Here is a 14,126-nt window from a genome sequence, read left to right as displayed (position 1 = left end):
CAATAGAGATGGACAGCTGGCCAGAGTGCGGAGGCTAGAACCGAAGGCTCCCCCGAAACAGCACGTCTGTAGTCAGACGTCCACCCGCGAGGCCCAGGGCCCATCTCAGAACAGGATACAGAATGAATGCAAGAGCCAGAGTGGAGAAGAGAGCCGTGAAATGCCATATTCTGGGCAGGCCCTGGCCATCGTGATCATTATTCACAGCAGCTGTTTTCACCTGCACAAGACTAAGCCAGTCAAAATCCCAACAGCATCTGGTGGCGGTCTTCAGGTCCCACTCCTCGCTGAGGAGCTACTGGAAGGGACAATTGTTCTTTCTTGAGGATGTGGCCACTGGCAGGTTCCTCATGACCAAGTGGATGTCCGCACGCCCGTGAACGTGTGGCTCTCCACTGACTGGAGTTGGTGGGTTATTTAAAAAGAAAGGAAAGAATGAAGTTGGAAGGGGAGGGGTTACAGGAATATAACAGGATCGGAAGGGAGGGAATGGGAAAGAGGTAGATGCCATCACTTCATGTATGAAAGTCTCAAAATAAGCTTTTAAAAAGTAGATGTCACCATGCTGTCAGGGAGACTGAGCTGTGTCGGGAGAACGAAATCTCCCCGGCTCACGACTTGACACTGGACTCAGGAGCTGCTGTGTCAGTCTCGTTACAGCTTCTGGGAATCCAGCCAGTGCGATTCCAACACTGACCACTAGAGGGCCGGTAAATCGAGCCATAAATGTGGTACTTCATTGCATATGAACATATCTTCTTTTGCTTATTTTTCTTAAATTAGCTGTTTGATTTTTTTTTTGCATGTGTCTGTGTATTGTGTGTATGTATGTTTCTGAGTGTATATTTGTGTCTGTGTGTGTGTGTGTGCGCGCGCGCGTGTGTATGGCCTCCATTGCATGTGTGGAGGTTAGAGGACAGCTTTCTGTATCAGTTCTTGTCTTTCTTTCTTTCCTTTATCTATGTATTTATCTATCTATTTTGTTCATTTTTTTGAGACTGAGTTTCTCTGTGTAGACTTGGCTGTCCAACTTGCTTTGTAGACCAGGCTGGCCTCAAACTTAGAACAATCTGCCTGCCCCTGACTCCCAAGTGCTGGGATTACAGGTATGTGCCACCACGCCCGGCTTCAGTTCTTTCATTTTGTGGGTTCAGAATTGAACTCTTGGCAGCAAGTACCTTTAGCAGTAAGCCATCTTGCTGGCTCCTGAATCAAGTTGTCTTCAGCACTCGGGAGGCAAAGGCAGGTGGATCTCTGAGTCTGAGGCCAGCCTGCTCTACAGAGTGAGTTCCAGAACAGTCAGGGCTGCACAGAGAAACCCTGCCTCAAAAAACCAAACCAAAACAAACAAAAGTTGTCTCCTTCTTGGGTTCTAGCTCTTTTGTCTTAAGGCAAGGCATTTTTTTTTTTTTTTTCTGGAACTCAGTTTTTCTCATGGGAAAAATGGGTGGGCAGATTTTCCTTCACAAGGTACCTTCCACTAGTGCAGGAGAAAGCCTTGGCCCAGGTCAGGAAGAAGACAAAGGAGAACCTTAGGCTTTTCTGGAAACGCCAAAACATGCTGCTGTGTCTTACTCCACCTTTAAAGATGAGGCACGAGGTACAGGAGGGCTTTATTCAGCAGAAGGAAGGTGAAAGGAAGAGTGTCTCAGTATTTTATTGCTGTGAAGAGACACCACGACCACAGCAACTCTAATAGAGAAACATTTAATTGGGGCTGGCTCACAGTCTCAGAGGTTTTTAGTCCATTATCAAGGCGGGAAGCATGGTATTGTGCAGGCAGGCATAGTGCTGGAGAAGGAGCCAAGAGTTCTACATCTTGATCCCCAGGCAGCAGGAGACTGCAAAGCTAAGTGTAGGAGACCTCAAAGCCCGCCCCACAGTGACACACCTCCTCCAACAGGCTACACCTCCCTAATCACTCAAACAAATGAGTCTGTGGGGCCATTCCTCATTCCAACACCCCAGATGGGGAAGAAGCCTTCCACCACATCACCTCTCTGGTTGAGCCAGTGACGCAGGGACTGTCGGAGGCTCAACATTACCCGATTTCACACTGGGAGTGTTCCTACAACTGGAGGCAGAGGAATGGTAAGGGGTGGGGAGAGAGAAAATGTCTGGGAAGGCGAAGGGCCCGCTTCCTTCCTGGTGGGCTTCAGGGATCTCCCAGCAGCAGGGGCCACAAAAGTCCCCCACACCGATGGCTTCTTGAGTTTTCAATTTTTTTTTAATGTACGTTTAATTATTTGTGCGAATGGAGGTCAGGACAGCTTTGTGGAGTGTGTTCCCCCACTTTGCAGGTCCAGGGATGGAATGTGAGTGCTCTTAACCACTGAGACATCTTTCCAGCCTTGTGAGAAAGAAAGAAGAGGGAAAGAAAAGATGCTCCAGGAACTGAGCTGAAGTGCTGCCATGGTTCTGTGCTCTAAGCAGTAACATGAACAGCTGCCCCCCCCAGTTCCTTTCCAGCGCTCTGTCAGCAGCTGTGCTTTGATGGCAGAGCTCACGGCTAAGTTGCCTACAGAACATAGGTGGACCCCAAATCCCCCACATCCACACCCCAGCCTGAGGCACAAACTCCAAGTCTAACTAGATCATGAGATGTGAGCTGCCTGATTAGATTGTTTAGTATCAGTGAGTGCCAGGGCTCCCCTTTTCTGTGCAAAAACAAAGGTAGCTTCTTACATTTCCCAGTTATGTTCCATTAGGAACAGATTACAAACAACTGTAATCTGCAGAGACAGATTTAGATGTCTGTGGCCATTCCTGATCTTTGCTGGATGCTGAGAATCTGAATTCAGGTCCTCATGCTCGCACAGCACACTCCTCACCTACGAGACCATCTTCCCACTCCCACACATTTCTATTATAATACATAAATTTACAAAATAACTAATGAAAGACGAAAGGAACCAAAATAAAAAAAAAAATTTGATGAAAATAGTCAACTACATGGACATGAGTAGCGAAGGAAAATCACACTGCCAGCACCACTGCTGATCAGGAAAACATCTGGAGGAATCTGAATAGCAGTTCCTAATAGCACAGAATGAGGAAATTTAACACATTAATTTACTTATTGGCTCTGTGCTTGCATGCATGTGCCACCTCGTGTGTGGAGAACCCGCAGGAGCCAGGGCTCTTCTACCACATAGGTCCTGGGAAATGGGTCTTCAGGCTTGGCAGCAAGTGCATTTACCAAACCCAGGCACTAATTTAGAATCTCTAAGCAGTCAGACGCTAACCCAGTAAATCAGGACTTCTCAGGTTTTAAATATGGCTTGTCTAACGCTGACTTAATAGCCAAAAGGTCTTTTTTTGTTCAAAGTCATTCCCCCTCCTCTGGTGGGCCTGGGACAGCAAGGGCTGGTACTTTGTATTTAATTTATTCCCTGCGGTCTGCCTGACCCCAAATTGATGTTTGTAACCTTGAAATTATTCCTAATTGGCTGAATAAAAGGCCTGCTCCTGGGCAGGGCAGAGATGAGGAGCAGAGATAAGGCTCATGGGTTAGGGGGATGGAAGAATCAGAGGAGAAAGGAGGAACAGAGTCGCCATGGGATAGAAAAAGAACCTTGTGGCCAGGAGGAGGAACTCTGAAGTTCTGCTTGAAGTAGCCGAGACGAAAACCATAAGTATTCATGGCCTCACGGATGGGAGGCAGCCCAGACAGAAATGATTAGGGCAGATGGCATCAGATGGGGGCTGGGAGATGAGACAGCTTAGGTGGAAAAATCTGCCCAGCCCCAGGGAAAATAAGGCTTATTCTAAAATACAAGATATCTGTGTCATCTATTGATTAGGACAGCAGGTTAGATAATACCAATGTGATAATTATAGGCCTTTAGTAATAAACACTAGCCCATTTATGTTTTCTCCAACAGGGCCCCTTTCCAGGACCCTCTGGAATGGTTTTATGTCCAAAGAATATCTCAATGTTTGGGGCCAAGTAATGCTGCAAAAATCATACCAAGTAGCAGACTTGGAGATTTATCGGCAAGTTGGGGACACAAGAGGCCACCTCTAAGCAAGGATGGAAGGGAGCGATGGGGAACTGAACCCGAGGACACTAAACTACAGAATGACTCTCCAGGGAAAGTCTCAATTTTCAAAGCAACATCCACAGTGCTGGGGCGGAGACATTACAGCTAAGTGAACACATTCCCCCAGATGGCTGCCAACGGCACTTGAGGGAGTGCCCACTTTTGGTGCCCAGCACCTGTGTCTGGTGGCACACAGTACCTACTAAGTTCAGCTTGGGGGGACCCAATGCCCTCTTCTGGACTCTGTAGGCACCTGAACGCACATGTGCACCGTCTCCATTATAACAAACTGGTACTATTTTAGTATGAATGATTGAATAAACTTTGTGCTGGAAAAAAAATCATTTTTATTAGAAAACGTGGAATATATAGAACAAATGATGGGGACAATTTAGGAAGTCAGCTTTTATTGATATACACACCACAGACTTAGGTTATACTGATTCATGTGCGTATACCTGAACTATATTCCTACACTCATGACCGTGTGCACATTCACCATGACCTGGTGTGGAGGTCAAAAGGCAGCTGGTAGAGAAGACGGTCCTCTGCACCTTTTCTAGGACTTGAATTTAAGCTATCAGAGTTGGAAGTACCTTAATCCAGAGTCCTCTTGCCAGCCCTTGAACTATGTCTCAATTTACTTGTAGGATTTAACTTTGTTAAGATGAAATAAACAAAATTTTGCTGACATGAAAAAATAAAACCACTCCCATTACACCCACACATGGCCCAGGGATCTTGGGAGATGGCTAAGGCCCACTGGAGAAGGAAACAGGAAGGTTTAGATGCAACTTGGGTGTTACAGCATGACTCACCCTGCCCCCAAGAAGCATTAAAAACACTCAGGGATGACTGCTTAAAACCTGCAAAGGGGACAGGAACATGTTAAGAGCTGTGGGCTGGGAGAGGTCTGCCTCCCAAATGGAGTGTGCCCCCGCATTCAGCGGCTCACTGAAGCTACAGTTACCTGCATCAGGTAATGGGCTACAAAAGAGGGGGTGGGGAACGGACATGAAGGTGGAAAGGGGCATGTTGGAGAATGTCAGGGGTGACTTGGAATAGACATAATCAAGATAGTATGCATAGCTTTGAAATTATAGAAGAATAAACAAGACACCTAAAAACAAAACTAAACCCAAAAATACTAACGGAATTAGGACCAAGATTCGTAACTCCATAGCTTACTGACGGATCTGGCAGTGAGTTGCTGAGACCGCACACCAGTCAGATGTTTGCCACTGTGGCCTCCAGGCAGCACTGCAATCAGCAGTGTGGGAGCTACTCCTGTGCAGCTCTGCTGGCGGGCTCTGGCAGGAGGCGCCCCCACAGGGACCTGAAATACAGGGGTGGCAGTGAAGGACACCGAGGCGTTGGTGAGCTCGGACCAGAAACTAAAGAAAAACAGGCTCAGTGAGTAGAGTTCGAGAGTAAGCCTGGGACAAGGCAGTAGCCGCACACTTTTTGTACGGACTTTAATTAGAGACAGTCTGAATCTGCGGCATGTTACAGAAAAAGCGAGTTAGAGAGGAAAAAGGCTTTGGGAAAAAATGAGACTAAACCATCGGCTCCTCCTGAAGAGTTCCATGGCTCTCCTGACGACAATAATTCCAATTTAGGAAAAGACTTTGATGGTAACTTAGATCCTGATGAGGTTGCAGAGTTGGAGGAAGAAGCAGCAAAATATCATTCTGAGAAATACCCTCCAATTCAGGCTATGAGTGGTAAAAAACCTTAAGCTTTGGCAAAAAGAAATAGAAAAGTTGGAAGGGGGCTTGGAGGAAATAAACAGAAAATTTGGAAAATTAACTACTAGGGAAAATGAGGCTCAATGCCCCACTCCAACTCCCTCATTGACTGCAAGTTTAGACCCCCCCCCCTTTCCGGGGCAGCTACAGTTGCTACAGCTCAAAAAAGGGGGCCTTTTTCTTTACTGCACGAACAACTGTATCCTCTTTACAAGTTCCTTACAAGCTAGGCAGAAAGGAGAGGATATAACTGAGTTTTACCGTTTTCCAGTTCTAAAGCAACCTGATGGACAGAGTAATATGGTGAGAGTTCATGCTCTGCCACCGACCGGCCCGGGAGGTCAGGGCAAAGTCTGACTCAGGGTCCTTGGAAGATCTCAGGAGGGAAGGATTCGGCGCAACAGACAACACAGACTCAGTGAGTTCTTATGCTGTTGTAAAACTTTACTGTTTTAGTAGTCAATTTATACAGTCAGAAAAAACCATTAAGAGGAATTTGTAAGAGTGCCAAGATAGGTGGCCACGTAGTACAGATAGTCATCAAACATAACTTTTAAAAAAAGACCATAAAAAGGTCAAAGGTTTAACTAAAAAAGGCTGATATTATCATAACAAGCGTGATCAATTAACCTTGCTTAACCCCTGATCAAGACCATAGCAGGACAAGTTTTAGATCGTTAGGCTCAGTATAGACATTTTTATGTTAATTTTGTCTTTGATTTTAAACGTTTTTAAAATGTTTTCTTTAGGCTTTATAACTTTTACAGACATTTGTCTCTGCTTTTTATCCCGTTTTTTTTACGCCATGTACTATCATAAGGTTTACTAACTGCATCAGCTATTTGGAACAGAATACGTTTCTATCCTGGGAAGATAAAGTAAAGCTAAATTTAGTGGTAAACTAGAATTATTTTGTAACTGATTACTTGAAAATATTATCAGAATTGTTACATATAGCATTTTTAAGAGTTGATTTAAGCCCAGTCTCAATGAATTGAATTTTTTTTATTGAGACATAATTTTTGGGAAAGTAGGGCTGTCAAAGATGCCCCCATTTCTTTCCAAGAAGTGTGTGTAATCGCTATGAGACAAAGCAGAAATTTAAAAGTGAAACCAAGCCATCCGAGTTACCCCAGCCATTTTCTCATTCCAGGAGGCCCGAGTCTTTGCCTAAACAAATGTCCAGGCTTTAGAGCCTTATCCATCCCCTTGGAGAACTTTATGCTCCTATAGGTTTTACCAAGCTTGTCACAGGGCTGTTGCAGCCTGCGCAGCTGGCGAGACGGACGTGGCAGTTTCCGGTTTTTTGTTTTTAAGACGAAATTTCTCGATATCTCTCTGAGTGGTTTTAATGGCTGAGAGAATGACTCTAAAAAGGCAAGGAAACACCATGAATACTACAAAGATTACCACGAATGCAACGGCAGCAATAATTATATAATGCCACCAATGTAAGGGATTAAGAGTTTTTACATTATTATACAACTCTTTTAAAACCAGATTTTTAAAACCATATTTATTTAGATGGGCTTGACTAACTTTTGAGATTTGTTTTTGAATTTTCTCAAAATCATGTGTCAGATCATTATCTTTTTAAACTCCTAATAAATGAGCCCTTGTCTTGTTTTAATTATCAGAAATATTATATCTCGCTGGAGTCACGCAGATATATTTATAAGTTGCATGACATTTTTATCTTAATATTAGTTATATCTTGTCCCATAGCTAAAACCACTTTTTTTAAAGCATTTACTCTTGTTTCTATTTTTTTATCTATAATATATTGTTTAGCTAAGATGGTAGATATATTTTTATGCATATTATTGACATAATGAGCCGTTTGTATATTTTTTACCAAGGCTGTAGTAGAAACAGCAAAGGAGGTCAAAATGGCAATTAAAGCTGTAATTTTTAAAATCAAAGCAGCCACAAATCTTTTTGGTCTAAGCAAGGCACTAAAGTTTTTTATAACCATTAACCCGGTATCTTTATACCAGGATTTTTTTAACCTTACAGGGAGCAAAACATAAGCTGGCCGTTTTACTAAAAACATAATATTATATTTTTTTTTTAAGGAACTTTTTATACAATTAGTCAATATACATGCAGTACAGGTAATATGATAAGAAACCTCAGAAATTTTTATTATAGAGAAACGGTCTTGGCTTTTTAAAAAAATTTCATAAGGGTATGGGACGCATGCTCTCATAGAAATAGCTTTAGAAGTAGTAGCCTTAGGTTTTTTAATAATACCATGTCTATGGCTGCAGCTAATCTAAATAATTTAGGTTGAATCCTAGTTTTATTTTGATGTTTTGATACCCATATTGGTTCTACAAATCCAGGTGAAAAATATCTATAAATAACACTATTGGGTTTATAATTATTATATCTATAAGCATACTTTTTAAAATAAATAGAACTATCCCTAAACGGGGATGATGCAGAGAAATCCCAAATAATTTTTTTTGTATCTGTGATCTTAAAGGGCATTCCTCTTACTTTAAATCCGCAAGAAAGCCAATTAGGATATTGCTCATTATAAACCCATGGGATATCTGGATTATAATAAATTTTCGTACAATCGGGTAAAGGAAGCTCTTCGTACCAACTAAATGTTTTATTTACTGTATACCATCCCAGAGTCTTAATTTGTAGTTCCCATACTAACCTCCTTGCCTGATCATTAGGATCTAGTGTGTCAGTCACAAATGTTCTATAGGAAACTGGTAAACATCCAGGCACTGAGATCCCTGAAAGGCCAAGGCAGATTGGGGCGGAGTCTGATTTGCCCTCATAGGAAAATACAGAGGAATATTTTTTTTTAGTAGTTAAAACTGGAGTTTCCCCCAAAATTTTTGTCACAGTAGTCATAACTTTAATATGTTTTGGTTTAGTCCAGGTTACTGGGTGAACCATGGGAGGTTTAGGGACATATGCCCAATATGAATCACCGTGAGTAGGAGCAGCTGAGAGTAAAAGTATACATGCAAGAAAAATATTAGCTAGAGAGGGTGTTTTTTTCACTGCTAGTACTATATCTTTCCCCTTTTCCAAGAGGACTGTCATCTGTTGCAGTGTAGGAAGGAGTGTTGACTTGTTCGTTGTCATCATAGCAAGCCTTCTCATTTTTTGCTGCAGTCTCTTCATCTTTTTTTGGTTGCGATTTCGACGGCGAGGAGTGTCTGATGAGGCGGTCTGGGATCCAGATGGGAGAGTCCTCATCCTGTGGAAATACACAAGCATACCCTCTCCCTGAAGTTATAAGGGGATCTGGGCCTCTCCAGGCACCAGTTAATAAATCTTTTTATTTTACTAAAGGTTTTACAGTTTCCATTTTAGGATTTCAATGCAATTCCATTTTAGATATTCCTTGGTCATTAACATTCACGATTTAATGTGAATAATGCATGACTTAAAAGATGATGCGGAGAGAAGTATTTATGAGCTTTCCTCAACTTGTGTATTTGTCCTTTTAAATCTTGATGAGCTCTTTCTATTATAGCCTGCCCTTGAGGATTATGGGGGATACCCGTTACATGCAATATTCCCCAAGTTTTACAATATTGCTTAAAAGCTTTTGAACAATAGGCAGGTCCATTGTCTGTTTTAATTTTTATTGGTTTTTCCAATAGATTAAAAGACATAATTAAATGCTGTAAGACATCTTTTACCGCTTCTCCAGTCCTCGCTGAGGCAGTGATTGCATGTGAGTAAGTATCCACACATACATGAATAAAACAGAGTTTTTCAAATTGAGGACAATGTGTTACATCCATTTGCCATAAATGTCCTGGTTTTAATCCTCTAGGATTAACTCCCATCTTTTGTACCTGTCTAGCAGGTGGACATGTATTACAATTTTTTACAATTTGTCTAGCCTGTTTCCTGGTAATTTTAAATTGGTACCTTAAAGCATTAGCATTTTGATGATGTAAGGCATGATTTTGTTTAGCTTCCAATACATTATTAATTTGGACAGGTCTTGTAAAATAATCTGCCATATAGTTACCATAAGTTAAAGGTCCAGGTAAAGACATGTGTCCCCGGATGTGTCCTATAAAAAATTTTTCTTTTTTTTTATGAATTAAATGTTGCATATTGCTCAATTGTTTCTTAATTTTTGTAGTGCCCGTTATTAAAGCTGTTTCAATAGTAGGAAACAGGCTGACTATATATTTAGAATCTGTATAAAGGTTAAACCTTTGTGGAAAATGTTGAAAAGCCAAAGTAACCGCAACTAGTTTAGTCTGCTGAGCAGTGTCTTATCAGTATGAGAAACTATAGGTGGTTTTTCTTCTACCCAGACAGCTGTAGTACCATTATTTGACCCATCAGTAAAAATAGTAAAAGCTGTTTCCAAGGGCGTTATGGAGCATTTCTCGGGGAACAGTATTTTAGTCTCTTTAACAAATTTTAATACTGGATGTTTTGGCAAATGATATTTAATTTGTCCTGCATATCCTGTTAGAGCTAATCCCCAATTCTCATTTTCCTGTAACAAGTACTCAAATTGAGTTTTGGAATATGGAACTATTATTTCTTGCATGTCTTTTTTAAAAATTTCTTTTGATCTATTTTTTCCTTTTATAATTAATTGAGCTACCAAATCAGCATAAGATGTTAAAATTTTTGCTTGAGTATGGGGTAAATGTAACCATTCCAATATCCCAGACTGCCATAAACATCCTGTTGGAGTATAAGATGTTTTAATAATGAGAAGAGACCAAGGCAAGGTATAAGTTATTTGGTGCAATCTTGCTCCATTTAATTTTTTCTCTACTAATTGCAAAGCCTCTATAGCTTCCTTACTTAGGACTCTTTTTGATTTAGGATATGAGTCACCATGTAACAAATTAAAGAGAGGACTTAACTCTCCTGTGGTAATTTTTAAGTATGGCCTAATCCAATTAATATTTCCTAGCAGTTTTTGAAAATCATTTAATGTACATAAATTATCTCTCCTAATCTGTATATGTTGGGATGCTAAATGCTGATCATGAATTTCATGCCCTAAATATCTAATTGGCCTTTCCTTTTGAATCTTATCAGGGGCAATGATCAGTCCAAAATCTTCCAAAGACTTTATCAAGTCCACAAGTATTTTTTTTACTATTTCTTTATCTTTATGCCCCATTAGTATATCGTCCATATAATGAATAATATATGCATTCATATATTTTTTTTAATAGGGCTTACTGCCATATTTACAAATTTTTGGCATAAAGTAGGACTATTTTTCATTCCTTGTGGAAGTACTTGCCATTCATAGCGTTTGCAGGGTTCCCTGTGATTAATAGAAGGGATAGTAAAAGCAAATTTTTTGCAATCTTCAGGATGCAGTTTTATTGTAAAGAAGCAATCTTGCAAGTCAATTACTATAAGATGACATTCTTTTGGGATTGCTACCGGAGATGGTAATCCTAATTGTAATGCTCCCATGTCTTCTATGACCGCATTAACTGCCCTTAGGTCTTGCAATAATCTCCATTTTCCAGATTTCTTCTTAACCACAAAGATTGGAGTATTTCATGGACTATTGCTTTCCTTTAAATGTTTTTTATTTAATTGTTCTTTAACTATTTTTTGAATGGCCCTAATTTTTTCTTTAGTAAGGGGCCATTGATTTTGCCAAACAGGATTTTTACCTTTTTAAGGTATTTTGTCTGCATATAAGTTTTCATCAATGGCCCCTAAGGAAAATATTGTTCATCAATAGGAACAGTAGTTAGGCTTAAATTTAAATTTTGCATCAAATCTCTTCCCCATAAAGTAAAAGGTAGAGAAGGTATCACATAAGGCTGAATATGTCCCTGATTATTTTCAAATGCCCAAGGAATAAATTCTGTGCTTTTTGCCACATTGGAAGCCATTTCCAGTCCTATTAAGGTAGACTGTTTTAGTGACAGGCCACGTAGATGGCCAGTCTTTGCCTGCTATGCAAGTTTTGTCAGCACCAGTATCCAGGAGTCCCTTAATAGCTTTTCCTTGTACTAATATGGTCAGGAAAGGCCTATCAGAAGTGATTCCCTGAGTCCAAGCTACCACATCTGAGGATCCCAATTGTTCAGTTCTTTTTTTCATTAAATTTGGATTAGGAGTATAATAATAAGGTATCAGGATTATTTGAGCTATTCTTTGACCTTTTTTTATTATAATTGTTTCTTTATTAGCTTTGTAAAGTACCTTAATGGTCTCTTTAGTATCAGAGTCCACAATTCCAGGGATTATTTCTATTCCCTTGTTAAAATTAGAACTTCTTTCTATTATAAGTCCAAAGATTCCCATAGGAAGCTCTCCTTTAACACTTGTATCCAAAACATTCACCCCATCTAAGGATGAGATCATGTAGTCTTTTTGAGCTATTAAGTCTAGCCCTGCACTTCCTGGTGTCGCACGGGGTAAATTTCTTATATTAAAACAAGGAGCATCTGGATTAAGTAAACTCTTATCTATTAAAGAGTTCTTTTTTTCCTCTCTTGGAGTGGGGCTAAGAGGTTGCCCCTCTCCTAGTTTTTTGATTCCTTTTCAGTCAGAGGAGTTCCATCTTTGTGGAACTTGGATTTACATTCATTTTTTCAATGTTTTCCTTTTTCACATCTAGGACATATTTTTGGGGCTGTAGTTCCTTTTTTTGTTCCCTTATTCTGGTCATCTTTAGGGCAAGCGTTTTTCCTATGACCTGGTTTCCCGCAATTATAGCAGGTAAAACTCCTTTCATTCTTTCCACCCCCATAGGTGGCCTTGATAAATTTAGAAATAGGGGTTCGATGCATGGCAGCTGCATATGCCATTCCTTGTATTACTGCTGGTGTGGCATCAGCACAAGCCTTGATATAATCCCGAAGGTTCCCCGTTTTCCTAATGGGCCTAATCAAGTCTTTACACAGAGCATTTGCATTTTCCCATGCCAGTTGTTTTAAAAGGAGGGAAGTCCCTTCACTAGGAGGCAACATCCTATTAATAGCTTCTTCAAGCCTAGCTATAAAGGCCTGATATGGTTCTTCCAACGTTTGTTTAATTCCTGCCAGCACAGTACCTGATCCTTCAGCAGGAGGAATAGCTCTCCATGCCGAAACAGCATTGGCCATAACCTCCTTAAGAACTTCCTTGGATAGTTTAGTCTGGCTTTCGGGAGTAATATATATTTCAGTTCCTAATAACATATCCAGGTTAGCTGTTTTTCCTTTTTTCCCTAATGGTGCCAAGGTAGTAGCCATAGATCTTCTGCATCTATCCTCATAATCCGTTCTCCACAATACATAATCTCCGGGAGACAGTACTGACTTAGCCGTCTGATGCCAGTCACTAGGAGTTAACCATTGACTTGCAATCAGGTCCAATACCTGAAGAGTAAAAAGAGCCGATGGTCCAGCAGTCTTAACTGCCGCTTGTAATTCTTTCAAAGTTTTTAGAGATAAAGGCTCCCATTTTGGTTTATCATCATCCTGCCCTGCATTAATAACTGGGAAGCCAAATGTTATATCTCCAGTTTGCTTAGCTTCCTGTAATACGGCTTGAAAACCAATTGGAGGATGAGGCTTTCTCCTTAGTTTAGGAACAGGAGGAGCAAATGGAGATGCTTTAGGCGAAGCAGCCATGGCTGTAAAAAAGTCATGATCTCTGTCCTCTGGATACATCTCATCCTTATAAGCTTGCTCTTCATCAAACAAATCATCAGAATCTCCCAATTCTAGACCTAGAGGCTCTTTAATAGGCGGCTTTATTGTAGCTCCATATTTACAATCTTTCTCAGTCAAAATTAAAGGTTGTTTCTCAAAATTAGAGCATATTTCCTCTGTTAATAATTCTAAATCAGATTTTTTTGTTAATGCATCTCTGATCTGTAACCAGATAGGAAACATTTGCCTAGGTATTGGTTCCTCAGGATGATCAACAGCATACTTTTTCAAATCTTTACCTAACCTTTTCCAATCTGGTAGAGTCAGGGAACCTTCCAGGGGATACCAAGGTGCTGCCCTCAACATATACTCATAAAACTGAGAAGCAGTTTCATCTGAAATTCGTAACCCCTTTTCTGAGAGCATATGCCTCAGAATGGACAGGAACATACGCTTGCCCTTTGAGCCAGAAATCCCCATGATATTCTTGATTCCCTGCCCTTAACCACAAGCTTATCTGTGGCGGGTCTGCAGCACCCTGCGGCAGGATCCGATCCTTCCCTGATTGCCTTTTTGTGCTTACCTGTCTTCAAGTCCCTGTTCGGGCGCCACCTGCCACCGACCGGCCCGGGAGGTCAGGGCAAAGTCTGACTCAGGGTCCTTGGAAGATCTCAGGAGGGAAGGATTCGGCGCAACACAACACAGACTCAGTG

General features: G+C 40.9%; 1 protein-coding gene across 1 annotated transcript; it reads right to left on the bottom strand.

Moving 5' to 3' along the window:
• Positions 1-6,214: 6,214 nt before the first annotated feature.
• Positions 6,215-14,125, bottom strand: LOC132655215 (uncharacterized). Its single transcript, XM_060387352.1, has 2 exons — positions 13,997-14,125; positions 6,215-9,017 (listed from the first exon to the last, which is right to left on the bottom strand). The coding sequence occupies exon 2, from the start codon at positions 9,014-9,016 to the stop codon at positions 7,997-7,999; it is 1,020 nt and encodes a 339-aa protein (XP_060243335.1). The 5' UTR covers position 9,017; positions 13,997-14,125; the 3' UTR covers positions 6,215-7,996.
• Between the last annotated feature and the right edge of the window lies 1 nt (position 14,126).

Source organism: Meriones unguiculatus, chromosome 7 (genome assembly GCF_030254825.1).
Source record: "Meriones unguiculatus strain TT.TT164.6M chromosome 7, Bangor_MerUng_6.1, whole genome shotgun sequence".
Taxonomy (NCBI): domain Eukaryota; kingdom Metazoa; phylum Chordata; class Mammalia; order Rodentia; family Muridae; genus Meriones; species Meriones unguiculatus.
The sequence above is the reverse complement of the archived record's forward strand: the minus strand, read 5'-3'. Positions and strand labels throughout refer to the sequence as shown.

What these genes read in the sequence shown, in the direction of transcription:
- LOC132655215 (XM_060387352.1), bottom strand. Translation starts at nt 9,016, where the DNA reads ATGAGGACTCTCCCATCTGGATCCCAGACCGCCTCATCAGACACTCCT.